Here is a 27944-nt window from a genome sequence, read left to right on the forward strand (position 1 = left end):
GAAAAGCAGAGCCTTGCAAATGAGCTGTGGGCTTTTTTTTTTTTTTTTTTTGCCAGAATCTTCTAATGAACCTAAAAGGCATCGAAAGCCCATTGTCTTAAATATTTCAGAGACGGTAACATCTTCATCCTGCTGAAGAGAGCAGTGCTGAGGCCTGAGCTGGCAGGGCACGGCCGCGCCGGTTGCCCTTAGCCCGGCCTAGGCAGCTGCAGGGACCGCCAGTGCCCGCCGGCTCACAAAGGTAACGAGGCTTTGCGGGCGAGAAGAGCTAAGTGGCAGCCGTGAACCCTTATTATTTTGGGGCAAATACGTGCGAAAACGCCTGGCAACCGCGACCCCTTCCTCCCTTTCCAGTCATGGAAAGCGGGAGAGGGAGCCCTGAGGGCGAAACCCTGGATGGCTCTGAGGAGGGTTTTCCTCTGCCGGCGCTGGGGACGCGTTTCTTCCTGGCGTTACCTGGGGTTCAGAGGGCACCGACCCCGCGAATGTCCCTCCGGTTGTCACCCGTGGGGCCGACTGAGGCCGGTGGGGGCAAGTAGGCAGGAGGCGCTGAGAAGGCTGAGGGCGGCCGCGAACCCGCGGCCCCACGATCTCTTCTCCCGCCCCCGTTCCCTCAGCCCGTGCGGGGGGGGGGGGCGGGGGGCGGGGGGGCGGGGCGGGAACAGGCGGGCGGCACCTTCCCATCCGCCCCCGCGGGAGCGCGCGGACAATGAGCGGCGGGCGGGCGGCGGGCCGGCGCCGCGCAGGGCGGCTGTACTCTCGCGAGAGCAGGGTGAGCGGCGCCCACTTCTCGCGAGACCCGGCGCGGCGGCGCCTCCCTCCCCCTCACTTTACCACCCCACCTCCCGCCTTCCTCCCTCCCTCCTTTACCCCCCTCCCGGCCACATCCACACACACGGAGGGCGGAGCGCAGCGCAGCGCAGCGGGGCGGGCGGGCGGTCGTCGGCGAACGGAGCGAGAGGCGGCGGCGAGCGGAGCGGCGCGGAGCGGACCGCCGCCGGGCACGTGAGCGGGCGGGCAGCGGGCGGGCGTGCTCTCGCGAGCCTCTTCCCTCAGCCCCCTCCGTCCCTCCTCTCTCCCCCGCCGCCGGCGCTACGGCGAACGGTGAGGCGCCGCCGCCCCCTTCCCGCAGGTACGAGCGGCGCTGCGCCCGCCCCCGGCCCGCCGCCATCTTAAGAACCGGCGGCGCGGTGAGGGGAGGATTGGGGGGGGCGGGGGGCGGGGAGCGCCCGTTAGGAACGGGAAAAGGGGGTGGGGGGGTGGGCCTGGCGCATGCGGGAGCGGCGGGGCCCGGCCGGTGCCACGGGCAGCCCGCAGTGCCAACCGGCGCCCCCGCCCGGCGGTACTGCGAGGCCGGGCGGGCCGCGCGGCCTCCGGCGGGCCCGAACAAAAGCCCCCGCGGCCTGCGCGCCCCCACCGTCCCGTTCCCCCCCCCCCCCCCTTCCCCACACACACACCGCGGCCATGTCCCCTCCCCAGAGCGCTGCCCGGCGCTTGCTGAGGGCAGGGAGGGAGGGCTTTCATCTCGGCCGGTGCGCTCAGGGCTGACCCCAGCGAGAACCACGCTTCCACCCGCCGACAGACACTCTGCCGGAGCGCCCCGTTAGCGCCTCCGCTCCCAGCCCAGGCCTCGGAGTCGGCATCTTTTCTCCTCAGCCCCCCCCCCCCCCCCCCCCAAAAAAAAAAACCCACGTCTGCCACGAAGCCGAACAGCATGTCAATAACGTGCGTGCCGCCTTCACGTCTCTGAAGGCCGTTAGTCTCAAAAACTGCGGGTTTTGACGTTTATCTGGCATTAAGAACTAATGAATTAAGCATTAAGGCTACTGACAGTAGAAGCATCCATTTGGATCCTCTTTCTACTCAGGTTCACTTTCATATAATTTGGCTTGTGGTTACAAATCGTGCTGCAGGGATTTTAATCCCCCCCCCCCCCCCCCCAGTGGTGGATTAATAACGTTTTTTATGTACATATTTTGTTTCCAGAGTCAAAGTAATGAGATGTAAAGTTCACCCATGCTGAAAATAAGCAAAAAAAAATTAAGAACAACTTTCTGGGAACCTGGAGAACCTCTTTGTTCTGATAAATGTAGCATTTATGCTGTAAAAGAAAGCTGAAAAATCCCTCTTTTTAAATGTGTGGCCTTTTTCCTTTCTGCAAAGCATACCTTTGGGGAAAAAAGTACCTGGTACTGTTTAAAGCAATTCAGTAGTCTTTATTCTTTTTACCTAGCCTTAAATTTTTCAGCTTTTTCGAACTATCAGTGGAGTAGGTGGTCCTGACTTCCTAGAGTAAGATAAGTAGGGATCAACTCTTGTTGAAAACGTAAGTGTCTTAAAGCAGTCTGTGTAGTTTTTGTGCCTCAGAAGAAGAAAAGGGAGCATTTTCTGATACTTCTTTATAAAGAACCTATTGATCCAGTGGTTTAATCTTCCTGAATTTTGAAGCATGTTAATACATTGAAAACTTAGTATATTAAAATCATATATTTTTTCAATATGTAGTGAAACATATATTAACATGATTATGGTATTACCAACAAATTAGTGAACTTCTGTCTTGAATTTTACCAAAAAACACACAAAATGATTCATTACTGAATTACATGGAATAATTAAATTTGAGTGAGGATGCTGGCACTTGAGCCTTTTATATTTGTTTGCTCAGTGGTGACCCAGTATCCATACTTTTTCACTCTGCATTAGGTAAGGAGATGAAATCTGAACAACAATTCAAGAGTTTTGATCACTTCCTAATGATTCTGGTGAGGCTTGCAATGTCTCAAGCCTTTTTTTGTGTGTTTGCTTTAGAGATCTGAAGTCACTGTGTATTGAAAACTTCTGTTTCCAGTGTTTTGCATGTATCTAGGTGTTACATAAATCACAGCGCTAAATGGTGGGAAGAATAACCGAGAGAAATTCCTAAATGCATCCTTAAAATGTGAATATTCACGTTCCTGGAGGTTATAACTAAACACCAATTAAGGAGGAGGGAATAAGGGCCAGTTTTTGAGACACCAGACTAAATTAAGAATCCATGGTATTACGATCCATACAACTGAAATATGATTGCCAGCTGGTTTATTCAGGACTATGCTTAAAAATGCTCATTAATTTGGCGGGAGATAAAGAAGTAAATGTTGTCTGCTGCCCTTCTCTGTGACTCACACACGTCTCTGCTGAGAGTTTTGGTGAATGTGAGAGTATTTTGTAATCTAATACTTGACAGTGTTCTGGGTAGCTCAGCAAATCTGGGAGAGAAGCTGTTGTAAGCAAAACTGCAAAGAAATTATTTCCATTCGGTTTATTTGTTAATATATGAGTGTATTTTTGTGGCCTCTATGCTGCTTGCATTCTTCCTTAGTGCTCTAAGTCAACAAGTCTTGGAAACAAAAGCAAATACCTCCCAATATTTCTGAACTAATTTAGTTTGCAAGTGTTTGAGTACCATATTGTGTAGTCATAACTTAAACAAGAGAGTTTTTATTTTGAGCACTGAAACAGTCAAACAGTCCCTTGATTCTTTTCTGCAGCTAGAATACATCTCTACAACCTCATGCAAGATTTCAGCTGGGAAAGAATGCGATTTTATCCCAGCTCTGGAAATGCCTGGAGGCAGACTTACATTCACTGATTAGTCAGAAGCCTTTTTAATCACTTACCAGATCAGAATACAGAAGTGTTCTGTTCTGTGTTGGTTTTTTTTGTTTGTTTGTTTGTTTGTTTTTTAAAAATAGTGAAATTGGTTCTCTGTTACACTGATTAATTCTCTGATATGGTCTGGTTTTGGATCACTTTCACGTATGACCTGTTTATTTTTGGAAAAGAGTTGTGGTATGTTCTGTGACTTTTGTCAGTTTTGGTGCCTGTGAGACTATTCATCTCCAAAACTGATGTGAATGAATAGCGATTGTCTCCTCGCGTTGCCAAGTGCATGACCGTATGGTCGCTAATACCAGAGCTTCCAGACTAAGATCCTACATCATTCTGCAATGACTCTGTTTTTAGCAGACCCCTTCTGTTGAACCAAGTCTTAATGGCTTCATGGAGCTTTTCATAGGAACCTGTGCGCGTCCATCTTACTGTAGAGTTGCAGCTCTGAAGGTAGGGACAAAGAGCGGACTTAGAGGTAGTAGGAAGGAGTGCATGGAAGCCCTAGAGGTAATTGTGTTTATGGAGTCGTCAGTGCACGTGACAGCAGTTATTCTATATGTTCCTGGACATTTCTATTTTCCCTTTCTAAAAACACACATTTGTTTACCTCCTCTACTCTTTCTGTGCTGTTCCTTGGACCCTTTTATCAATTCTGTTGTTTTTGTAAAGGAATAAAGGTCCTTTCCTCCATGCACTTCTTACAAAAAGAGGGCTGCTTAAATTTATTAAATTATATAATAAGTGGAAATAGGAAGTTGGTTTCTCTTACAGTGCTCTTTTCTGCATTCAAATGTTGAAAATTGTCTAAGTTCTTTTGAGATTCTTAATTGCTAAACTATAAATTTCCCATTTATAAATAAGTCTTTTTCGTACGTAATACTTCTCTGTTCTGAAGCAATCTTCTGTTACAGTAACTTCAGATCTCAGATTATTATGTGCTCCTCTGATCAGGCAAGTCACTGAGATGAAGCTGAACGTAATCCTAAAAAATGAATCTCTTCCAGTTGTTCTGTAAGGCCTGAAACAGATTGTCTAATTTGCGCACAAAAAAAGCGCGTGTCCAGTGTGCCAGGTGCTGCTTAAATTTTTGAGGTCATGACCTTTGAAGATCAGTTGAACAAGATGACTTGTTTTCTTGCATGTGAAACAGCAATATTAAATAACCACTCTGAATATTAGTGCCTGAACTGTGTGATAATCTGCATTTTCCTCTAAGGCTGCTAGACAATTCTTCCTTTGCCTTTGGAAAGGCAGTGGCCTTTTCTGTATTGTCTGAGTTAAAGTAATGCCATAGACTTCAACTCATCCAGTGGCTAGATAACATCTGCTTCCAATTTCCTTGGAAATTCTTGTTTTTACTACCATTATTCCTCGGAGCAACACAGGGAGCTGTTTGACTAGATTTGTCACTTGGACTTCCTGATCTCTTCCATCAGTAACCTTTTTTGCCATGATGCACTGGAGGCAGTTTTGCCAAGAAGCATGTGAATTCCTAGCAGAATAGGTTGCCGCAAAAGGGTTTGCTGCACCAAGTGTAATGCCTAAGGGAGGAGAAGAAAAATCTGTAGATTTTTATCCAAAAAGCAGGGACTGTGGGTGTGAAACTTCTTTGAGAATTTTCCCCAGGGGTATGCTGTATTCAAAAGTCTTGTGCTGTTACAAACTGAGGGTCTATTTTTCAGCTTGCAGATTATTTCATGTTTTTATGAGTTTATTTGATTAAATTGAATGTGTTTTGAATAATGTTGGTTTTGAAGTGAAAGTGAAACTGACTAGAAAGTAAAAACAGCTATTTTTCATTTTCGAGACTTTCTATAAATAGTGGAAGAGGAATGGGTAAAAGATGCGTTGTCCTAAGAACAAGCCTAATATTAAAGCTCTAATATGTATACACATGTTAAAACAAAACCAAAACCAAACAAAAAACAACAAAACAACAACAACAAAAAAAACCCAACCAAACTCAGAGAGTGGTAGAAGGAATAGGGAGCGAGGGAACTACTTTCAGCCTACTGGTATTGGTAATCCAAGGTTATCATGTTCAGCATGATCAATGTATCCCAAGAATTCACTTAATTAAACTGTTTGCAGGAACAAAATTAAAATTTATGTGGAGCGAGAGTTCTATAAGTTTAATTGGAAAGAATTTATAATTAGTTTTACATGAAAAGAAAACCCTTTTAAGTGTTTGCAAATCAGCCTTATTTTGGCCTTTATTTGGTTGCAGTGTGTTCTGTAGGATTCAAATTTCTTATTTTCGTTGTCTGCCTTACAGTAAACTCTTTTACAACTTGTAAGTATAAAGTGGTTTTTCATTGTCCACATTTGTCTGGAAATCTATTGACTTTCAACTTATTTCAAGGTTGCTTTATATTGCATATTTTCAAATCCTAATATGGCCAAATTTCTGTCCATAGATCTTAAAAATGTGTATCTGACAGCCTGTCTGTTCCCAGTATAGCTGAAATTACATGAAGAACAATTAGCATAACACTTTCAACTCTGCTAAATCATGTCTGGATCTTTAGACAGCTTTGTTCAGTCATACTCATCTTGTTGCTGTGACTCAGTTGATGGCACACTCGCTTAAAAGCTGGCACTGGTCCGTGGGAACCTGTCTCTATCAGATACTGACATGAAATCTTTCAGAAGTGCTCAATGCAAGAAATGCGATCTTAGAATCATGTATTAAACCTGACCATGTGGAAGTTAAATATTCTTTGGTATGATTTTTAGAGTTCTTCCCCCACCTTGTTTTGTTGTTGTCTTCATCTGGTCTTAAAAGAACAGGGATGCTTAGGAGTAGAGTGCAACAGCACTTGCAAGGTGACAGTGGTGTGATAAAGTGATTTTTGAGGATAACTCAGAAACTTAGTTTTTGTAAGTGCTCCACTCGAATACCTAATGAGGTGTAGGACAGTTAGCACACCAACTGCCACTGTTATATTCTGTCTTCCTCATACGATTGTCTTGCTGTCCCACTTCATGCTTTTTCATAAAATTGTTCCTCTTTGTTTCTTTGTCTCGTTTATTATTTTTTTTCCCCCCATCTTTCCTGGTTTTATTTTTCTCTTTGCTTCGTTCTTCTGTGGGCGTTTGCAGCAGCAGCACGCCATGGTTATGCAAAACCTCCCTGTGTATGTGGGGTCAAAGCATGGCACGTAGTCAGGTTCTCCGCAGCCCGGGTCCCTGCCAGACTGGGAATTGTTGAGTTTTGTTCTCTGCTAATCTCTCCAGAGCAGCGGACAATGAACTGCCAATTGAAAACTGTGACAAGAGGATTAGTGAGCATCTGTTCAAAGAGAAAGGGGATATTTGAAGAGTGGAGAACTTTCCTGATTTAGTGAAAACTTGAATAGCACAGGTCCTTGCATTAACAGCAGGATGCACTGTGCCTTTCCTGACCGCATGGTTGCCTGCTGAACCGCTGTCCGGGTCAGGTTTGTAAAGCCCTCTGGAATAGCTGATTTTATGAAGAACCTAGTAAGTTCATTTTCAAACTGTTTTGTAAGTGTGTGAATGAACTAGAAGGAAATTTATATATACATATGGAAGGAGTAAGGACTTGTAAAATTGTCATAGAGTATTTTGAAGATTACTGAGTATATGTAACATAAAACATGGTACCCAGGTGAACATTAGTATTTCTCTCGTGTTTGAACTTAAGAGTCTTGATTTTTACAATGGAGTTCTTAAATGCTTTATATTCAGGTGTTCTTTAGTGTGGCCAGCCTGTCCTGAATATCTCACTTAGAATTTGCCTCGTCTGCTCTCCCTCTATTCTTGTTTTACTGTTTTCCTCTGAAGCTTTCTGCAGTGCTCTTCTGTCTTCTGCATCAGATACTTTTAAACTTATTTTCATCCCCATGTTTCTCAATCTCTTATTCTTAACCAAATGTTACACAATTACGCTTACATTAAGTAACTCCAACATATGTGGATCTCACAGGCATAGCTGAAATACCAGTTTGGATGTACTGTTAACAGAATATGTAGCAAACTGTATAAAGCAACTACTTTTCAAAGATGGAGTTGTGTAAATCCATCATTTTTCTACATAAATGCATAATTTTGTCACACGTTGCTACTGAGAAAGAAAACCCTAGTGCTTTTCAACGTAAAATAGAAAAAACTGTACGTGCTGTTGAAACAGGGCTCTGGATTGAGTAGGCAGTTGGGGTAGAGACATGCTCATAACTTTGATCTCTTTTCTTCTGTTTCCAGTACAAGAGAAAATTGCCTTCTGCAGAACTGGTCTCTTCAAGGAAAATCCTTGCTTTAATTTTGTCTTTTCCATTCCTCCCGAAACATACCTGTTCTCTTAGAAGCTGATTTCATTTGGAGCTATGCAATTTATACCTGGTTCTTCTTCAAGTGATTGTGTGTTTTATGTGCATCTGAGTGGCAGTGCTGGAGAAGCAAAACTGCTCTGTAGAGATTTGGAAGGGCTTTACCACATTGGGGACCCAAGAACAACGTATTCCTGCTGGAATGTTCTCATGTGTGTTGAATTGCTTTAAATTTTGTGTATCTGTCCCAAGGCTGAAAGAGTACGGGGAGAAGTATTGCAGTTTATTTCTCCTCTGCACTTTAAAAAAAAAAAGTGTTTTATGAAATACATTCATTGCACGATAAAATATACTGTTGATATTGATACACTGTTTAGCTAAAATTTCAAGTAAATGCAGTTGAACCAAATATTTAAACACGAGGTTAGTATTTTCATGGGACGCAGGGCAGATACCTGTCTCTTAGGAGTATTGTTTTAGGATCTTTAACTACCGCATGTGGTCATGGTGTCAAAGCGTCAGACCTGAAAGAAGGAAGCAGCAGTTTGCTGGTAAGAGACATGGCTACCACCGTCCTGCAGGGCTGGCTGAGGGCGTCGTGCCATCTCCTGACTCACCTAGTGTCTCTTTCTGCAGGGCTAGGGTTTTCCTTGAGTCTCCCATCCCAGTACTAAGCCTGACCTTGTTTAGCTTGAGGTCTGTGAGTACAGGCTGGTGTCACGGCTGCACTGTAACACAGTAAAGAATCACTTCCTAAGTGCTGTTACCCATAAAACTGCAATTTGAGCAAGAGGTCTTGTTTACTTCCTGCAAAATTTAAAACTTATTTTTCTTGTTCACATCTGTCTTCACATCAGTAATTTGAATTTTACTGCATAAAGATTGACTATTATGTTTGGTCTTATTTACTGATCTTACAGCAGAAACTTTTTGCCCAAACTTTAGTTACTTTTAACTTCCTTTCGTCCTATTCTGTGGTGGTATAGATTTCATTTTCAAGTATGTGTCATATGCCAAAGTCATCTTGGATTCTACGGGCTTAAGTTGTTTTTTTTTTTTTTGTGGTCTTCTCGTAGACACTGTACAGTAATGTAGGGTATAAACAAAACCATTAACCAGAGATCAAGGCTTATATGCTAGTAAACTTTAGATGCTTTCAGACATCCCAAACTTCTGAAATTTACTTGTCTTCGGTATGAAAGTAGCTTTTTGTAGAAGAAGAGTAGTATGTATAGGAAACACGACTGTATTTTTATCTGAAATGATATATGTAGGTTCTGGGTACCTCTTGAATCTGTTAAGTTATGTAATAAAAGCCTTGTAAGATTGAGATCTTTAATGTTTTTAGATCAACATGATGCATAAGTTTAAAACTGCATCTGTTTAAAGGGATTTATGACTAAAACTGCTTGTTTTTCTACAGAATTGTCTGGTGTTTCTCAGCTTGAAGAAGATCTGCAGTCATTATTGATCCTCTTTCTTGGCGTTACCATTTTTGAAGTGAAGTTTGCCTAGCTTTCTAGTGTGAGCTCTCTTTTCAGCCATCTTAAAAAAACAAAAAAAAAAAAAAGGATTTTTTTTTGATCCATAAAGTAGACAAGCTAGAGTTCTACAATGTCCAAGTCATTCCAGCAGTCATCTCTGAGTAGGGATTCACAAGGTCATGGACGTGACCTCTCTGCAGGAATAGGCCTTCTTGCTGCTGCTACCCAGTCTTTAAATATGCCAGCATCTCTTGGAAGGATGAACCAGGGTACTGCACGCCTTGCTAGCTTAATGAATCTTGGAATGAGTTCTTCATTGAACCAACAAGGATCTCATAGTGCACTGTCTTCTGGTAGTACCTCTTCCCATAATTTGCAGTCTATATTTAACATTGGAAGTAGAGGTCCGCTCCCTTTGTCTTCTCAGCACCGTGGAGATGCAGACCAGGCCACTAACATTTTGGCCAGCTTTGGTCTGTCTGCTAGAGACTTAGATGAACTGAGTCGCTATCCCGAGGACAAGATTACTCCTGAAAACTTGCCTCAGATCCTTCTACAACTTAAAAGGAGGAGAGCTGAAGAAGGTTATGGTAGAGATGGCAGATCATCTACACGGGAACCACCGTACAGAGTACCTAGGGATGATTGGGAAGAAAAAAGGCATTTTAGAAGAGATAGCTTTGATGATCGTGGTCCTAGTCTCAACCCAGTGGTTGACTATGACCATGGAAGTCGTTCTCAAGAATCTGGTTATTATGACAGAATGGATTATGAAGATGACAGATTAAGAGATGGAGAAAGGTGTAGGGACGAATCTTTTTATGGTGAGACTTCGCATAACTATCATAAATTTGACAGTGAGTATGACAGAATGGGTCGTGGTCCTGGTCCCGAGAGATCTCTCTTTGAGAAAAAGAGAGGTGCTCCTCCAAATAGCAATATTGAAGACTTCCATGGATTCTTACCGAAGGGTTATCCCCATCTGTGCTCTATATGTGATATGCCAGTTCATTCTAATAAGGTGAGTTATGCACCAGATACTTCTATTTTCCTTTACGTTGTAGTATCTGTTCTGTTTTTTACCTATTTCTTTAATTATTTCTATAGCCTGGTTGCTTTTGAAATGATCTGAAAGTTGGTTTGAGAGTGAAAAAGGCACTTGGTTTATTTGCAAGGTAATTGTTAACAAACACTGTAAACCAGGGCTTTACATTAATGTATTTTGTTTGCCCAGATTGCTTAACTTCAAGTCAAACAGCTATCATCTACTGGGATATCTTATTTATATTTTACATCTACATGTTCTCTTAACCACAAACATCTGGCATTCAAGCAGTTTTGGGGTGGGTGTTTTTTTTTTTTGTTGGTTTGGGGTTTTTTTGCAGTGTATCTACTGTGCTGTTCGGGAAGCTAGTTTCAGCTCTCCTCCACATCTGTCTTGATTGCTGATTTATACATAGTTAAGATGCATTCTTGCACAGTTCTGCTTTTTCCCTGTCCAAAGGGAAAGAGTTAATGTAGAGCCCTGGAACTTATTTGCAAAAGTAAAAAACACGTTTTAGATTAGCTCATTCTTGCCTTTTTAATTTCACTTTAACACTCTGTCTCATACTATGGCTGAAATTTGTCGTCATTTTTCTCCTTTTTCACAACTTTCTTAGACACTTCAGACTCACTTTTTATTGTCACATGTTGCATCTATCCCTGTAGACTATCCGAGCAATCAGTCTGCTGTTGCAGTGTCCCGCTCTGCGTTCCTAGTAGTGTTCTTTACTTGGCTCGCCAGTAGAGTGGATCTTCGGGTATATTCGGTTATGCTGAGACTTCCCCCCTCTTAGTTTATTCGTGAGAGTTCAACTCTCTGCAAAGGCAGCAGGTTGCTCAAAAAGGCCTGTTTATTCAGACGTTATTTCCAGAGCCTTCTCACTTTCAGCTTTTCCAATTTTACTCATCTTGCTGATTTTCAGTATACTAGGCAATTTAATTGGCTAATACAGTGCCCCTCTTGTCTCAATTAGCAGCTAATTAGCTCGAAGACCTTCAATTGAAAATATAATACGTGCTATTACTGTAAAATTGATACGATGTGGAATTGCTGTTACTAACCATTTCTTTACAGTTACCTCTGAGTGCTGCTTCTGTACATCTAATCTTATTGAAACACGAGAATTATTCTGTCCCTGCAAGGAAATGATCAGACCAGTTTTAGAGCACACGCTGTATGACTCCAGCTGATCTGACAGTTTATGAACTTGTGTTGCTTTAATTACTTTTTATGTAAAAATAATCACAGTAATCCGGGTTTCTTGTCTCCTATATTTGACGTTTATTTTCACAAAAGGTTTTAAGCGTTGCCAGTTTAGGTGCCATGCTCAGTTCTGTAAAAGGACTTCATTTGGTTAGATTGAAAAGATAAACTTCTGAGGCCCTTGAAGATGGCAACAAGTAATCCTGTAAGTAGGGTTCTTTTTAGCGCATTGTTTTAAAGCTTCATGGTTCTTAGTTTGCTTTGGTATGAAGATCTATTGAAAGGATGTCCAACATGAAATATCTTTCCAGGTATGAGAAATACAAAATTCTTTTGACAGCATAACTTAACTGGCTGACTTCTTCTGTAATACGTAAAACCATCTTTTTTTTTTAGGAGTGTGCTTTGACTTAAACTGCTAGTAGATGATAAAATATTTGAGATTGGATCATCTGTTTCTTGTGACCCAAGTTTGGGCTTTGTTTCTAATTTCAGAAATCATGTCACCGCAAGAATTTTTCTCTTTCTCTCCTTTTTTCCTCCGCTTTGCATACCTAACAGTTACAGAATTTCATATTTTGTGTCTCCCACAAAACTGAATCAAGTAGAACTTAACTTTTAAAGTAATCTGGTCTGAACCAAAATTTACGGAAAGCAGAAAGGGAATGCTTTTCTTAGCTGGGACAATGTAAACTTACTACTGCAGTATCAAAATCTTGTTTTCACCACCTCCAAATAAAAATATCAGCCGATTTTTTTAAAAGCATATGATAAAGTAATGTGTATTTTAAAACTGAGGAAGGGCTTAAACACCCTTAGTGTAACTTAAGTTGGCAGACTAGTCCTGTTTTTTCTTTTTTAGCGCTGTTCTTAATTGCTTCTTTAATTTGATGTGTATATATTTTAAGACCCAGTTTGCTTCCTCTCTTAATTGTGAAGTAAATCGCGCCCCAGTTTCTTTAGACATTTTGTCAATCCTCATCCCTTTATCAAGGAATGAGTTGTTAGACGTGGAGGGATTGTTTTCCCTGCCAAAGAAACAGTCTGATGCAACATGAGCAGATGAATGTGGACGTTAAACACTTGAAACAGTGATACATCTCAAAGGAAAAACACAGCCGTGTCCCTAATAGAGGGCTGTCTAAAATTAGATACTTAAGTTTGGCCTAATTTTCTGAAGAACAGTGTGTCCTCTCGCTTGCATCAATTGAGGCAAAAGGTAATCTGAGTTTGAAGTAACTCAGTTCAGATTTTCTTTAGCTTAACTTTGGGTGTTAATGTTAATTAGTGTCTGTAAATACCTAGTGCCCTGAAACATCAGGGAGTGATGCTCACACTGGGTAGAGGCAGGGAGTAAAGGGAATTCCAGATTAAGATTGTATTTAGTAAAAAGTTAATAACGTAGGTGAGCCATTGTTCTGAAAACTTTCCCTGGGGGGAAAAATCCTAAATTGTGTATCAGATCTCCCATTTTTGCCAATTTAAAAGCATTTGAAGTATAATCAGAATTATACTCCCAAACTTTGGCTTTAGTTTTCAGATAATTGCTATCTCAGTTTATAATAATTTTAAATTACATGTTAAGGCAGCTTCAAAGCTTGGTGTATGTAGCAGAATTGGCCACCGAGGCTTTACTGATTTTGCACCCAAAGTTAGAGGGTTTTTTAGTCTTTAAAGGACTATTTTCTGTAGTATAGTACTAAAACTTGTTAGCAAGTTTTAAACTGAAGAAGCTTTATTTTTAAGTATTGAATGTTTTGTAGATAGGTTTGTTTGGGTTTTTTTTTTTCATTCTAGTTGCCAGTGTATGTATTAATTCATAGTTGCAAAGCCTACATCTTGTGCTGTTAACAAGTAAAATGAGAGCACCACTTTTTCATATTCTTGATAAAATGAATGAAGGTTTCATCTTGCTCCACATTATGTTCTGTGTATCATGGAGTAATATTGTAATGTAGCTTAATGACAGTACTTTATGGGAGACTTTAAATCCAGGTTTTTCTCCTTTGTGGAAAGTGCGAGGTAGGCTTTTAACATATGGATAGACTAAGTAAGCCTGAGGAGTGTCTCATTGTAGCCATGGCTATAGTGTGGCAGAAACTAAAAATAAGGAAAGATGAGGGATTAGGGAAAAATTATTTGTGGGCGCTGGGCAGAAACGCACACGCAAGAAGAGATACATTAAACAGTCAGCCAGTGCAGTCCACGTGTTCACAGTTGAAAATGTAGCTGCTAGGAGAAAACCTTCAGTTGTTAAACTGCCCCCCAAAGATCTATAATTACTCTCCCCTTTGTTTCTCTGCAAACCTAAAGCTAATTTGCCACGCGTGTCTCTGCTGATTCCTTTGCTTACTGAAGAGCAGCAGAGTGGAAATCGCACTGTGGCTCACAGATGTGCAGCAGTGAAGCTTTAGAAGTTCTGTCACTTTAGAAATGTGAATATAGCACAAATGAGTGCTGTTACTTGTAAGAATGTAAGGATATGGAGATCAGGCACTTTATAATTTGATAAAGGAGGAATCCCCATGCCTTCTCTCCTCTTGAAATAAGTAACTGCCTTCATAATCAACATAATCTGCAGAAAAAATGTAGAAAGCCCTCATTCCTTGCTAGTGCTAAAGCCAGAACCAGAAGGAATTTTACCTGGCTAATTTGGCTTAATTCCATTATTCCTCCTTGGTACCATCTTGATGTAGATCTATTTTTTTTTCTTGATTATTCCCTGCAAATGGTCATATATTTTTATATGTCACCTGTATACTTGTAGTTTGTCCTAGCTATGCACTTTCGTTTCTTTTAGTCTTTCCTTTCTGAATTCCTTGCAATTTCTTGGCTTCTTTATGGTTCTAAAAACTTGAATGTTTAGTTCACGTTAATCTTTAAAAGTCTGAGGAATGAAGCAGAGAGAGTGGAGGAAATTCTAAAATTAATGAAGGGGGGGAAAACAAATAGATGTCAGCATCCAGTTCTAAAAGTTGAAATTGCAATGATAAGCATATATGCTGTAGCAGTTATCCACTGGTAAGCTTTGCACCTCTGAGGCAGGATCAAGCCCATAGATTGCAAGACATTTTCCATCAGACACTTTTTCACCCAGGTTAGGCGTTACGAGGTAGGTCCAATTTCAGTGTCTCTTTAAAGCACTACGAAAAGAATTTTGTTATCTGTGTATGTATCTTCGATACTTCAGCTTAGAAGAGAAGATACTGCGCTATACAACATTATTTTGTTAAAAACGGTTTGCCATATGTCGCTGTTAATTTTTTAATTATTTACTTTGCTGCAGGAGTGGAACCATCATATCAATGGAGCGACTCACAGCCGACGCTGTCAGCTGCTGCTTGAAATGTATGAAGTACAGTAAACATTCTTGTGGCGTGAGGGCATGTACAATTAAATATTGGTCAATTTTGTTGCACAAATCAGGTTTAGAAAACATGCTGTGCCTTGCAGGGAATAAAAACACGCAACTTGAAAGACAATAAAGGGATCTCGGTTCATAACTTGAATCCTACTGATCTATATGTAACATTTTAAAGAGTTGGCTTTTAAGAGTTGAGAATCTGTTGTAATTTTTTTACTTATACCAACTTCTAAATTTTTGTTGTAAAACAGTGCAATTTGTATTAGAAATTGGCAGACGTGTTACGTACAGTGTAGGAAGTTTCTCATGAATAACAGCACCTCTATTCTGTCAATAGATACTGCTCAAGTCTCTTGTAGTGGCCCAGTAGTGGGCAGTGTTACCGTCTGTTTTATCTGTGTAACATGTAACAGGATTGCTGCTTGTATGAAAATTATTAAATAGGTCGAGGAGATTGTATTTTCTTACTTTTTTTGTTTCTTTTCAGATATCCAGAATGGAATCCTGACAGTGATTCAGGACATGGAATGTAAGTACTAATGAATTTTACAGTATTTGTAATTTTTTTTTTTTATTTAAAGCAGAGGATGTTCTTTAATATTTTATGTGAAACAGCACACCTTTTCTTCAAATGGATACCTCCCTTTGTTTTCTACTTGCTGAAGAGCAGCAGTAGAAGTAGCTAAATTTGACTTCTCCTTATATGCTTTGCAGAAATTAGGGGTATTTTTAAGAATGAAAGCTTCCCAGTTTTTTGGTTTAAAAATAAGGTGTGTTTTACCTGCTCTTTCTAGGGGTGATCCCTTTATGTTGCAGCAGTCCACAAACCCTGCACCAGGAATTCTGGGACCACCACCACCTCCCTTTCACCTTGGAGGACCTCCTGTTGGGCCAAGAGGTAACATCGACAGGCACCTACTTTTACAACACTTAAGTTCTTGATTTTATTTTTTGTTCTTGTTTTAATTTGTTACCAGTGTTTTAGAACAACAAAACAAAACACTTACTTTTCTGAGAAGTGGAACTAAAATACTTCAGTCCCTCCCTGGCCAAAGACCAGTACCCAGATCCCACACTTTCACTTTTCTATTATCTGCTAACTACCAGCTGCATTATTATGGCTGGGTTTTTAATTGTGTTTAATCCACACGTGTTTTAGACTTGTATTTTTTCCTGTCTAAAAGGTTTTTTTTATATCTGTCTTCTGGTTAGCTACGTGTTGGTGGGTTGGGTTTTTTTGTGAAACTTGCAAGAATTTAATGTCCTAAGTGTTTTTCCCCCTTAGTTCCAAATGAGTTTGACAAATACATTTGAATAGTAACTGAGAGATGGGAAGATAGATGATGCAAACCTTTTCTTCACAGGAAGGCAGGCTAAGAATCAGGTTCTGGCCTGCAGTTGTTACTTCCTACCTTTTAAAAAGTTCAAGTGACTAAAAGAGCAAAACTGATTAATTTATCTAGGTATCTAGGGGACAATTATTTCAGACACTCTAAAGGAATTTAGATGATACTTAATTTCATTAAAATAATACTGTTAATTTTTCAAAACATCTCAAACTTGACTTTGAGCCAAGCTATCTGAAAGGTGTTTTTCAGGTGTTTGCTAGTAAAATGGCCATTATGATAGAATTGGTGTTGTTTTAGAACCAAAACTAGGAGTCTTTTTCTACACCTAAAACCCCAATTGTAAAAAGTGTATCTTTGTTGAAGAGATCTCACATCTTTTGTGTATGGAGATGTTTTGCCATGGCAAATCTTACTCTAAAACAGGAGAGATTTTTTTTCAATGAACTTTACTTCTCTATTTCTGCACATCAGTAGATGCAGCTCTTTCTCTAATGTTAGACTGAACAGAATGATCAGAAAGGAGGACCTCAAGTTACAAGAGCTCTGAAATAAACAAATTAACAGCCTTTTCAGACTGTAATGAAATGATTAGGTTTTAAAACTTCATGTCATTCTGGTTTAGTATTACAAGTGCCTTGTATCTCTGAAGAACTTGGGAAGAGACATGTTAATACCAGTCTCACAGGCTGAACTAAGCTTGCTCGTTCTTTTACTTTCTTAAAGGAGCTGGAAATGGAAATATGCAAGGACCGAGACACATGCAAAAGGGCAGAGTGGTTAGTATTAAAAATTTGTTGTTTTTCTTTTTAAAAAAATGCACAATTTTATTACATGCTTTTTGTTCACTTCCATAAGACTTTTTTGTTTGAATGAATGGATTGTTGTTGAAGGTGAGATTTTAGGATGTATTTGTATAGAAATACTGAAGCTTTGGAATAAGATTGGGGTTTCATTGTGCCAGGTACTGTATAAAATATTTGTTCCAAAGCTGTACAGACCCTATTTAAATGTTCTCTGATGGTGAAGCTGAGGGACATGAACATACAGAAAGGCAACTTTGCCTTAGCACGCATCTTCCTCTGGAAATCCCTGGAGGTTCTGTGCCTTTTCTATATGTGTCTTGTTTTGGTTACTACTGAGGATCCAAAAATTAAAAAAAAAAAAAGTAGAGCAGAGCCTTGACAGACTTTTCTTTTTAGGTTAGCTGATAACGCATTTTCTTTTCATGTTCTGTATGTGTGCTTTGTCTTCAACAGGAAACAAGCAGAGTTGTTCACATCATGGATTTCCAGAGGGGAAAGAACTTGAGATATCAGCTGCTTCAGCTTGTTGAACCATTTGGAATAATTACAAATCACCTGATTCTAAACAAAATCAATGAGGTAAGATTTGACCCTTTAGTCCTACCGTTGGCACTGCTCGGCTGTCTTTAGCGTGCTTACAAAAATTAAGCTCAGACAGTAAAAGGACTTGCTCGGCTACCAAGCAAGATTACACACGTGTCACCAAGATCACACATGTGAAAAGAAGAGGGACTCATGTTTCTTTCCAGAAATGCTGTCGTACTGCATTTTAACTTAAATATTGTTAAAAAATCTTTCTTGTTTGTTGTTGGTAGCTTTCTCAAAAGTACACTACGCTTGCAAATTCTGTTCATGTTCTAATATTCTCTTAAAATTTATTTGGTCTTAGTTTGCATTATAGAGTGTCGTATTTTGAAGTGTGGAAAAAGCCAGTATCATAGAAGAGAAAAAGCAGGCAGCAATTGAATGTTCTGAATCCAAATCTAGGTGGAATGTAAACAAACCAAATAGTTCTGTTTGTGCACCTAAATAAAGTGTGTGAAACTCATGCCAAGTTCCGCAGGTCAGTTAAAGTTGTAACCAAAAGGCAATTTTTTTATTTTTTATGCAGCTATTTTTACAGGAAAGCAAGGAAGAGCTTGAGATTTTAAAGAAAAAGACTAACTCTTGAAGGAGTAGCGCTTAAATTTCTTCTTATATGATTTCAGGCATTTATCGAAATGTCGACCACTGAGGATGCCCAGGCTGCAGTAGAATACTATTCAACTACACCCGCCCTGGTATTTGGTAAACCAGTCAGAGTCCACTTGTCACAGAAATACAAGAGAATAAAGGTAAAACAATTCTGCTTTTTTAACATTGCCTTCTTTTAATCTGGGGCACTCAGTGTTACGAGGCTGTTGCATTTAAGTTATTCTTAATTTATGCACTTATCAGCTGTATCAATTTAATCAAGCGACAATCACCCATGTGTATTTTATGCACTCTAAAAAATTTCATTCCCTCTTAATTTTAGAAGCCCGAGGGTAAACCTGACCAAAAAACTGAGCCACCAAAACCAGAACTTGGTCGTGTGATTCACCTCAGCAATTTACCTCATTCGGGATACTCTGATAACGCAGTACTCAAGCTGGCTGAACCGTATGGAAAAATTAAGAACTACATACTCATGAGAATGAAAAGCCAGGTAGGAACATAGATGTGTGAAGATTTGAAACTAAAGGTTTTAATAGTGAAGAAATTACGTGCCTTTAATTGCTGCGTGTGTAGACTTTCTGCTCTAGCATAGATTGGAAAATTATTAGAGGACTATGTAGGTGGTGCTTTGCTATCTAGCTTACTGCAAAATGTTACTGTAATGTGAGCTGCTTTAAAAAAAAAAAAAAACAGGCCTCAGCTGTATATTTAGTATATCCGGTATATTTAGCATTGAGGCTTAATTTTTTTGTTATGCAGATTTGTAGGAGTCTTTGAACTTTTTTTTTAAGGCTGAAAAAGCATTACCAATGAAACATTAACAAATACATTCCACTATTGCACATTTCTTTCATTTACCCTTTATTTTTCATTCTTTAAAACTAAAAAAGTTTGAAGATCGTGTGTTGCCTGTGTATAGTTAAATGCTTTGGATATTCGTGATTTCTGTAAACGCGCAGGAGTTTAAAGTATTTAGTTCTAATTACTTTTTTTCAGCTTTGCTGTCCCAGTTTGTTGCTCCCTTGAGTTAAATAGGAAATTCCCGGGCTTTGTTAGAGATGAGTGCCTGAATCCCCTAATGCCACACTTGTGGAATAAAAAATTACTTGAATCTACTGTATGACCCCTAGGAAGTCCTCCCTGACCTTATTTCACTGGAAGAATAAAACCCCTTGCTCTCTAAGTTGGATGCAGAAACAGCTTGCTTCTATCTGCCGATGGTACTCTAGCCCAGATGTGTTTTTAAAAGCTTGTTCAGCAAAGTTAGTGTCATAGGCTTGCACCTTGGAGGAACACCTCACAAAGCAGGGCTTATAACCAGCAGCTGCTGCCTTTCTGATTCAGGGTTCTCTCAAAAAAATACAAGTAAAATTCTGGGGTAGTTTCTTAGCTACCCTGGAAGTCCCAGATACTTAAGCACCAAATAAATGAGTTTCATTGTCCAGAAGCTTTTTATGTGGGATCACATTTTACTTTATGGTGACCATTTTTTATGCAGATTATTTAAATGTCTGTTTCATTTCAGAACTTTCTACAGGACAGATGTGACTGAATTGAAAAGCTGGGGTCTATAGAGCACTTCAGTAAATCTTAAAATGCATGGCTAGTTTGGAGAGGATGGATGTAGCTGAATCTCATAATTTTGTTTCAGCATTTGGAAACCTGTGTGTTAAGTCAAATAGCTTTGCCTGCAAAAGTTTTGTGTGTTTTAATCTTTTCAGGCTTTCATTGAGATGGAGACCAGAGAAGATGCTTTAGCTATGGTCGAGCATTGTGCCAACAAAGCTCTTTGGTTCCAAGGCAGATGTGTTAAAGTGGATTTATCTGAAAAATACAAGAAACTTGTGTTAAGAGTAAGTAGTGGGTTTTTTCCTAATTGTAGTTAAAGGTGTAAAGTAAAGTAGAAGACAGGTGTCACTACTGAGAATTCAATGCCACTTGTAAAATGGAAGGATTCGCTTTAGTGATTTCAGGCTACTTAAGTGCAGTAACTAAGCACAAGTGTGGTGTTACGAGGCCTAGAACAAAGTAAAAGGATTTTCCTTTCAGATTAAACAAAAACCAAACTACTACTAGAATTCAGAAATTAGAGTAATGTTGTAGATTTAAATTAAAATGTCTTCATTTAGAATGTTTTGTAACGTGGGTTCTTTTTTTCTCACCCTCCTCTGCAAAGGATCAGTGAGTAAAATGAAGTTGGGTGGCAGAACTGTGTACTCATACTCTGTGTGCTTAATTCCTGGCTTCTCACAGCTGCTAGCTGGTTTGTCCATTCAGTTTTGTACTCCAGCGTACAGAACAAAGGCAAGATGTTATTAGGGACTCCTTTTTAAACTATGAAGTATTAAACCAGAATGTGTTTCCTGTGCTGGATGCCATCCTTTAATCCCTGTTGTGGACACTAACCCTGACTCCCTAGATAGATAGATTTAGTCTTGTGATCAAATTTTTAAGAATAAGCTTTGTCAAAACTCACGATGTAACTGCACCTTTGCATGTGCAGTTCATATCAAGGAGGGATGGGTTGGCTGATAACTTTTTTTTGACATAACACCAGGCTAATACTCCTGAAAAGCAGGAGAAATTTGAACTGTCAAGCTGTCTCTCAAAAACATGAGCTTTCTATTGTGGAGTATGAAGAAATCGTACTATTGCACATGATCATGCACCAAAAATGAACGCTTTGTGGCAAATTCAGATACTTCACCAATGCATTGGGTAGTTCTCCGTGTTACTACTATACAAGTGGAATTTGCTATTCAGTACTTCCTAAATAAGTGTTCTGAGTCTTCGAAAGCTTTCCATGTAGCCCACTACTAGTGATAGGGAGAAGAGTATAGATGGGCTGATTTGTGCCATTGCCTGCATCACACTGTGTCAGTTCATAACAAAAGAGGAATTGTGTGTGATTTTTCTGGAGCAGGATATCCTATTTGTTTTATATTGAATTACTGGTAATTACTGTGAATAAAGACATGGGATTTCTAGGTTGGTAATGTCCAGTCTAACATAATAGCAGTTTATTAATTGGTTGGTAGGTGGGAATGGAAAAAGAGTACCTGTGGATTCACATAATTGGAAGCACTTGGTTATTGTGCTGCCTGGTCTGAATCAATGCTGCAACAGTTGCATAAATAATATTCTACTGTAACTTACAAATTCTTTACATTTTATTTTAGATTCCAAACAAAGGAGTTGAACTGCTGAAGAAGGATAAAACTAGGTAATTTCCTGTTGGTAAAGCATAATGTTGTTTTAAAACAAATATGAAAATACCTTATCCAGAGTATAGGAATTATACAAAAGAAGTCAGGCAAGCTCTGAAATTAAATTTTTGTTTGTTGTGCCCTGAGATCAACTGTTTCTAAGATGCTACCTACCCTCTTCCTCTAATGATGGAGATTTCACAGCCTCTTCAGGCTCTGCCGGAAATCTTTGCCCGTCCTTAATTAGCCTTGTCTTCCTGCAATTTAAACCCACGAGCAGTTGTCCTGTCTTGTAAGGACACTTCCTCCTTGCAGCAGCCTTTTGTGTATTTTAAGAATGGTATCCTTCAAAGTTTCCCTCGACCTTCCCTTTTCTGAACTGAAACGCAATCTTTCAGGCTTGTCTAGAAAAATATAACCTAACCTTTTTTTTTTTTTTTAGTAATTTCTGGGCTTTCTTCAGGTTTACAAGCAGGTATTTTTTGTTCCTTACAGAAAGAGAACATACTCTCCAGACAGCAAAGATTCACCAAGTGATAAGAAGTCTAAACCAGACACTACTCAGAAACCGGAAAGTGGCAATGTGGAAGATAAAGCGAAAGAGGAGAAACAAGATGATGCTGCTGAGCCATCAGGCGCTAAAAGTAGTGAACAGGCAGACCAAGATGAGCCTAGTTTACTCCTGGAATCTGAAGACGAGCTGCTAGTGGATGAGGAAGAAGCAGCAGCACTGTTAGAAAGTGGCAGCTCAGCAGGAGATGACGCAGATGTTGCCAATTTAGCCGATGTGACTACTGAAGAAAAAAAGGAGACAACTGATGAAGTGACCGTAAAAACTGAGGGGAATGTTGTCCCCAGTCCAGCAGCAAAGAAAAAGCTTAAAAAGGTAATCATATAGCAAGGCACCTGAGTGTGGAAAACCCTGTCTAACTTCAATAGCATACCACAATACATTCTATTTCAGATCTTTTTCAGTGGGTCTTTTAAAACATGTGCACGGGTCTGAAGAGAAACAGGTGTTAGAGCTCCTGCAAAGAAAAGGGAAGATTCCATTGGATGCAACTTGCAAATGGAATCAGTTATAAATCACTTTTTCTGCTTTGACAGAACCTGTTAACTCGTGGCCTTCTACCCATGTCCCTTCCTGGGGTTTTATTGCCTTTTTCTTCATCCCTTTTTTGACTACCACTAAGCAGCCGGGAACTGTTTTCTCCTGAGCATTTTCTCGCAAGACTGGCTGCAGTTACTCTTTTGAGCACAGAGCAGAACAATGATATTAAAAAAAATTATTTATTTGGGACTTGAGGCTAATCTAGATTTGGACAAAACTGTATGTACATCTAAGCTTTATGCTTAGCCAGAAAGGTAGGCAGGTCCATTTGCAGTTAGCCAAGGCCCATTTCCAATTGGAGGAAAACCAAAAATAAATTAGTTTCAAAGTGTCTTCAGTCATAGGCTACTTGCTGTGAATCTCCTTTTTCTCACCAGATGATCCCACACTCTTTTTTATGTCCTACCACCTGCTTTTTTAATTGTACTCAGTTATGTGGAGTAGCACGCAAAGTTTTAGTAACTTTATTGACTTGGAATGTTGTTTTGCAAGAAAGTAAGGCATGTTGCTTATTCTTAATGAATGAAGTGTGCGTGGTTTTCAATTTTGGGGGAACCTTTTATCAGGAAGCTACTTCCATGGGGTTGAGATGAATACTGCCAATGCTAACAACAGGGATTGTTTATTATTATGTGGGTATCGGTTATGATAAATCCCAAAAAACTCTCAAAATGCAATTTTGCTTCCTTGAAGACCTACGTTCTTAGAGCATGTAAAGCCAGTGCTGTTTTGGTACTGCTCACGATTGTTGTTAAGCATGTGGAATGCTGATGTCTCCATTCAGCAGGAATCTATCAAAAAATATAATCAGAATTTGGACAGATTCACTGTCTTTTAGTGAAGCTGGATTTTAAGAGACCTCCACAGTTTTGGTGGTTGGTGGTTTTGGGGTTGATTTTTGTTTGTTTTTATTATGCAGAAGCTCCAAGCTTTCCACTGGTTGAGAAAGAGTTCTTGATTATTTTTTTTTAAATTAACTTTCATACTATTAGTGAGCAGTGTGGGACTGTCTCAAATAGAAACAAAACTTGTGCATTCCAAAATGACTTCCACTTAAAATACATTAGACAGGCTTTCAAAGTAAGAATAGAGAAAAAGATACTGAAATTCTCAAGTTTGAAGATCACAGGTTGATCAGTGGACCCTCGTGATGCCAAAAAAAAAATTATTCTGAAATTGAAGACTTGATTCTGGGACAGTGGAGTACATTTAAAAAGAGCTTGTTACACTTCTGCATGCTTGGGTAATATTTTGAACGAGCGAGGTAGATCATGAAGGAAGAATTTGAGTGTTTTTCCAGGGAATTTGGAGAAAATATGTCTCTTCTGAAACTTAAGACAGTTTAAGGGAAACATTGAAGAATAAGCTGACATAAGGAAATCATTTTCTCAACAGCGATATGTGGGTGGCTTTCCACGGAGCATGGAAGGTTTTGTCACTCTAGATGAGGTTGGTGATGAAGAAGACTCAGATCATCAAAAACTCCGCAAGTCGGGTTTGGCAGTAAAATCTGCTGGCAAAAACGATGATAGTTTGGCAGAAATCAAAGTAGACAAGATTGAGGAGCCAGAGCAGGAAAATGAAACATTAGAAAATGGAACCAAAACCGAAGATAATTCGAAGGCTGAAACTGTTGAAGCTTCTGATACCGCAACAGCACAGGATACTGAGAAAAACGCCCACGAGAATACAGACACTCAGGATGAGCAGGAAACAAAGAATGTCCAAGAGAAATCTCTTGTTCCAGATGAGTTTAGGATTGGGCCATACCAGCCGAACATTCCTGTTGGTAAGGCTGTTTCCATTTCTTTTCAAATATGTCTCTGTGCGTTGCAGTAGCATTTCTCATTTCATTTGACTTTTATTTCTGGCAACGCATTGCCTCTGAGCCTTTCATTTTAGGGCTTCCCCCTCTCCTCCTCTTCTTCACTCCTTCCCTAACCCTAGAGTATTTTCCTTCTTTTCTTCCTTATTTTCATACAGTTCTCCATAACACTTTCCTTAGGCAGAAATTAAATTGGAAGAGGTTTACTTTAGCAACACAAATTCAATTAATAGCACAAATCACAATAGTGGTAATAGTTTAGATTCATACTAAATACTCAGAACTCAGAAACTGATCACAAACGTTGTTAGTTCTTTTGAAGGAACCAATAAAGTGGACCCTTAACCTGAAAGGTTGCTTTTAAATTTAAAAAAAAAAAAGAAAAGCCTGCACATACTTAGTTATTACTAGGCCCCGGCTTGACGAAACTAAAACAAGGACTTTTAAAGATAAAGCAGCTTTTAATGTAAAGTGAATTATGGTTTTAAGATTTAGCTGAAATGACATATGACATTAAAAGAAATGATGTAGAGTAGATCTCTTAGTTTATTTTGTGGTGTTTACTTCTCTAGGTGTGAATTATGTGGTACCCAAAACAGGGTTTTATTGCAAATTGTGTTCCCTGTTCTACACAAATGAAGATGTTGCAAAAAAGACCCATTGCAGCAGCCTTCCTCATTATCAAAAGTTGAAGGTAAGGCAAAAACTTGTTCATTTTAAATGGCGTGATTCTTTCCTGGGGAATAGATCTGAACGAGACTGGACCGAGGAAAAAAGAAAAAGCTTTCAGGCAGTGGAAATTGGCTTATTCTATAACTTTTTAACATGAGCTAGTGCTCTCCAAAACTTCACCTTGTGAAAATAATATGCAGGATACACATTTTTAAGATGGGCTCCAGCATTTTTGTTGTAAACTTGGATTAAAGAGGGCATTCCGATTGGACTAAAGGCCAGGCTTAGAAGTAGTGGTGCAGAGTAAATACAGATAACTCAAATCCCTTCCACTTGGCCCTTTGAGGGTGTTTTTAAACCAGTCAAGAGAACTTAAGCTGAATTTTTTATATATTAAAAAAAAAAATAATCCATATTTGCAACTTCTGATTTTGTGAGCATGTTTTACAATTTCTAATTGGATTAGGTATCACATGATTGCATGGCATGAACGATAATGCTGCTGCTGTATCTTTGTGTACTGTGAGCTGCTTTTAAGTATCACCTCTGAGAAAGGGAAATCCTAAATGAAATTCTAGTAATAATGCAGTGTTCACATAAATTGATTTCATACCAGTCGATTATTGAGCTGAAAACAAACCCCGGGGATTCCATAGAAAACAAGAAGGTGGCATCTCTGACTCAAAACGTTTGCTTTCTCCCTTGCGATAATAGGGAACCCTAAACAAATATAGGGCCCTGGAAGGCAGATGGCACAAACAAATGTCACAAAGCAAACATTATCAAGGAGTAGATCAGAAAATCAGTTACCATGCAGAATCTTGTAGTAAGAAAAACCCACCTCATCCATCACCCCATAGCTTTTTTTTTTTCCTTTTTTTTCCATTGAGGTAACCTGATTATGGGATTTAAAAGACTTGATGTAAAAGGGGAAGTGGGGGGAAATAATCCAAGTTTATTAACTTTATCACTTACTTAAATGAAACGTGATTTGATGTGCTTTTTCCATGGCACAAATGACTAGCGAGCTACTCTTGAATGGTTTTTGTAACATTGATGTGGTTTTAGAATCGGGGAAGGAAGGGAGGGAAATGCAGCTTTTGTTTCGCAATGGCAAGGCACTTCTCTAGATGGGGATCTCATTTGCTTTGAGGGCAATAAGAGTAAAATAAATAGATAATTGCTATTGCTACCAAATGTCATTGAATTGATAACAAAATTCCTCAGACTTCCTAAATAACTCTTTTCTAGGAAGGGGGGGGGGATGGTTTGTCCCTAGCTTTGTAGATGGTAAATTCTGACCCAGGTAAGTGGCACAGTCACTGTCACAAGTCCATGACAGAATGGAAGGTAATTCTCTGGGCTTGCCGGCCTTTCGGGGAGGCGTGAACGGCAGGGCCAGGTAAATGCTTGCAGGGCTGCCGTTTGGTGTTTACTGATGGCGAGCGCTCTGTTCTGTGACCCAATGATACTGTGGTGCTTCAGAGGAGCTCCACTTCAGTATATGGAGAAGTGCCGGCCTTGTTAGTCATGACCTTCACAGTTAATATTCACAGATTTTACAACTTGAAAATCGGATTTATGTTTCTGTTATTGATGATGTGACTGTGAGAAGCTTTAACTATATCCAAAATGTGGTTGCTTTCTTTTAACAGAAAATTCTGGATAAAATGGCAGAAGACCACAGGCAAAAGAAAGAAGCTTAAATGGAAGGAAGGATGTAAGGAAAACAGTGGCTTTGTTTTTAATGTTAACCTTTTTTAAAAGCAGTACCAGTAGTAGATGGAAATACTGTATTCTTTTTTGTTTTAGTGAAATACAGTAGGCATTATAGGTCTGTTCATGTGTTGAATGTTGTAGCAAAAAGCATATGCAGTTAAGTTAATGACAATAATTTGTTCTTAATGTGAGAATGGCAACAAGTTTTTGTTTTGACACTTCAAGCTATTAAAGAAAAAAATCTTGCACCCTTGTGGAAAGCTCATCTGTGGGAAGAAAACTTCATTTAAGTGAAACTTACTATTTTCAAGCTTCAGAAATTGTCTTTCAATTCCATTCTCAATAAAAAATAAAAAGTAATGCTGTATTTTTATTTTATCTAGAACATTCCATTTTTCAGTCTGAGCCTAGCAGATATTTAATTTGGAGTGTAGGGCTGTCATTGCATTTCACTTTTGAAAAGTCTTTAAATGTAAGTTGCATTTTTAAATGTTGAATTGCAGTTTCTTTTAATGTCATTGCTGTTATATAGCAAATAGGAAAATTAGTGATTAGTCAGCTTTACAACTTTGTGATTTTTTTTTTCCCTAAGCTCTTGGTAGACTTTCCTATTCAGCTATTCTGTGTACTTTTAGTGAAAAGTAAATGCCCATTCGCCTCTGACCAGTATTATTTCCTTGAGCTCTTCCTGCTTTTACTTGAATCTTGTAGCTGTCATACATCTCTAGTATATTCAAAAGCAGCATTTGAGTCCTGAAATGTAAAAAGGTATCTTTATATTCTTCACATGTAATTTTTCATACCTGCATTTTAAAACCGTTTTTGTTAAAATCTGGTTTCGTCAAGAATCTTTAGAACTGTGCTCTTAATGTACCTGCACATGTGATATGTGAACAGGAATTTGCATGTGTAACCTGTGTTTATCTGTAGTTTTTGTTATTTACTGCTTATTTGTGAATTCGGGTTACTAAAGTGATTTACCAATAAACAAAGCTAGGCAACAGTAATTTGTTATAGATGTTT

The 27944-nt window shown here is 39.4% G+C and overlaps 1 protein-coding gene across 2 annotated transcripts; it reads left to right on the plus strand.

Annotated features, from left to right (window-relative positions):
• The first annotated feature begins 934 nt into the window (after nt 1–934).
• Nucleotides 935–27924, plus strand: MATR3 (matrin 3). Of its 2 annotated transcripts, XM_082489817.1 has the most exons (15): nt 935–1132; nt 9367–10448; nt 14962–15023; nt 15527–15568; nt 15834–15937; nt 17112–17164; nt 17645–17770; nt 18400–18525; nt 18708–18878; nt 20110–20241; nt 21568–21611; nt 22090–22480; nt 24101–24494; nt 25103–25224; nt 26858–27924. In XM_082489817.1, exons 2-15 carry the CDS (start codon nt 9558–9560, stop codon nt 26906–26908), a joined length of 2709 nt encoding a protein of 902 aa, XP_082345943.1. In that variant the 5' UTR covers nt 935–1132; nt 9367–9557; the 3' UTR covers nt 26909–27924. The 2 variants fall into 2 exon arrangements, with proteins under 2 accessions (XP_082345943.1, XP_082345944.1); XM_082489818.1 differs by lacking the exon at nt 9367–10448.
• The last annotated feature ends 20 nt before the right edge of the window (nt 27925–27944 follow it).

This window comes from Vanellus vanellus (genome assembly GCF_965231255.1).
Source record: "Vanellus vanellus genome assembly, chromosome: 13".
In the NCBI taxonomy this organism is placed as follows: domain Eukaryota; kingdom Metazoa; phylum Chordata; class Aves; order Charadriiformes; family Charadriidae; genus Vanellus; species Vanellus vanellus.

What these genes read in the sequence shown, in the direction of transcription:
- MATR3 (XM_082489817.1), top strand. Translation starts at nt 9,558, where the DNA reads ATGTCCAAGTCATTCCAGCAGTCATCTCTGAGTAGGGATTCACAAGGT. An exon ending in TTCTAAACAAAATCAATGAG is followed by an intron (nt 17,771 to 18,399) that starts GTAAGATTTGAC and finishes ATATGATTTCAG; the next exon opens with GCATTTATCGAAATGTCGAC. An exon ending in CTCATTATCAAAAGTTGAAG is followed by an intron (nt 25,225 to 26,857) that starts GTAAGGCAAAAA and finishes TTCTTTTAACAG; the next exon opens with AAAATTCTGGATAAAATGGC.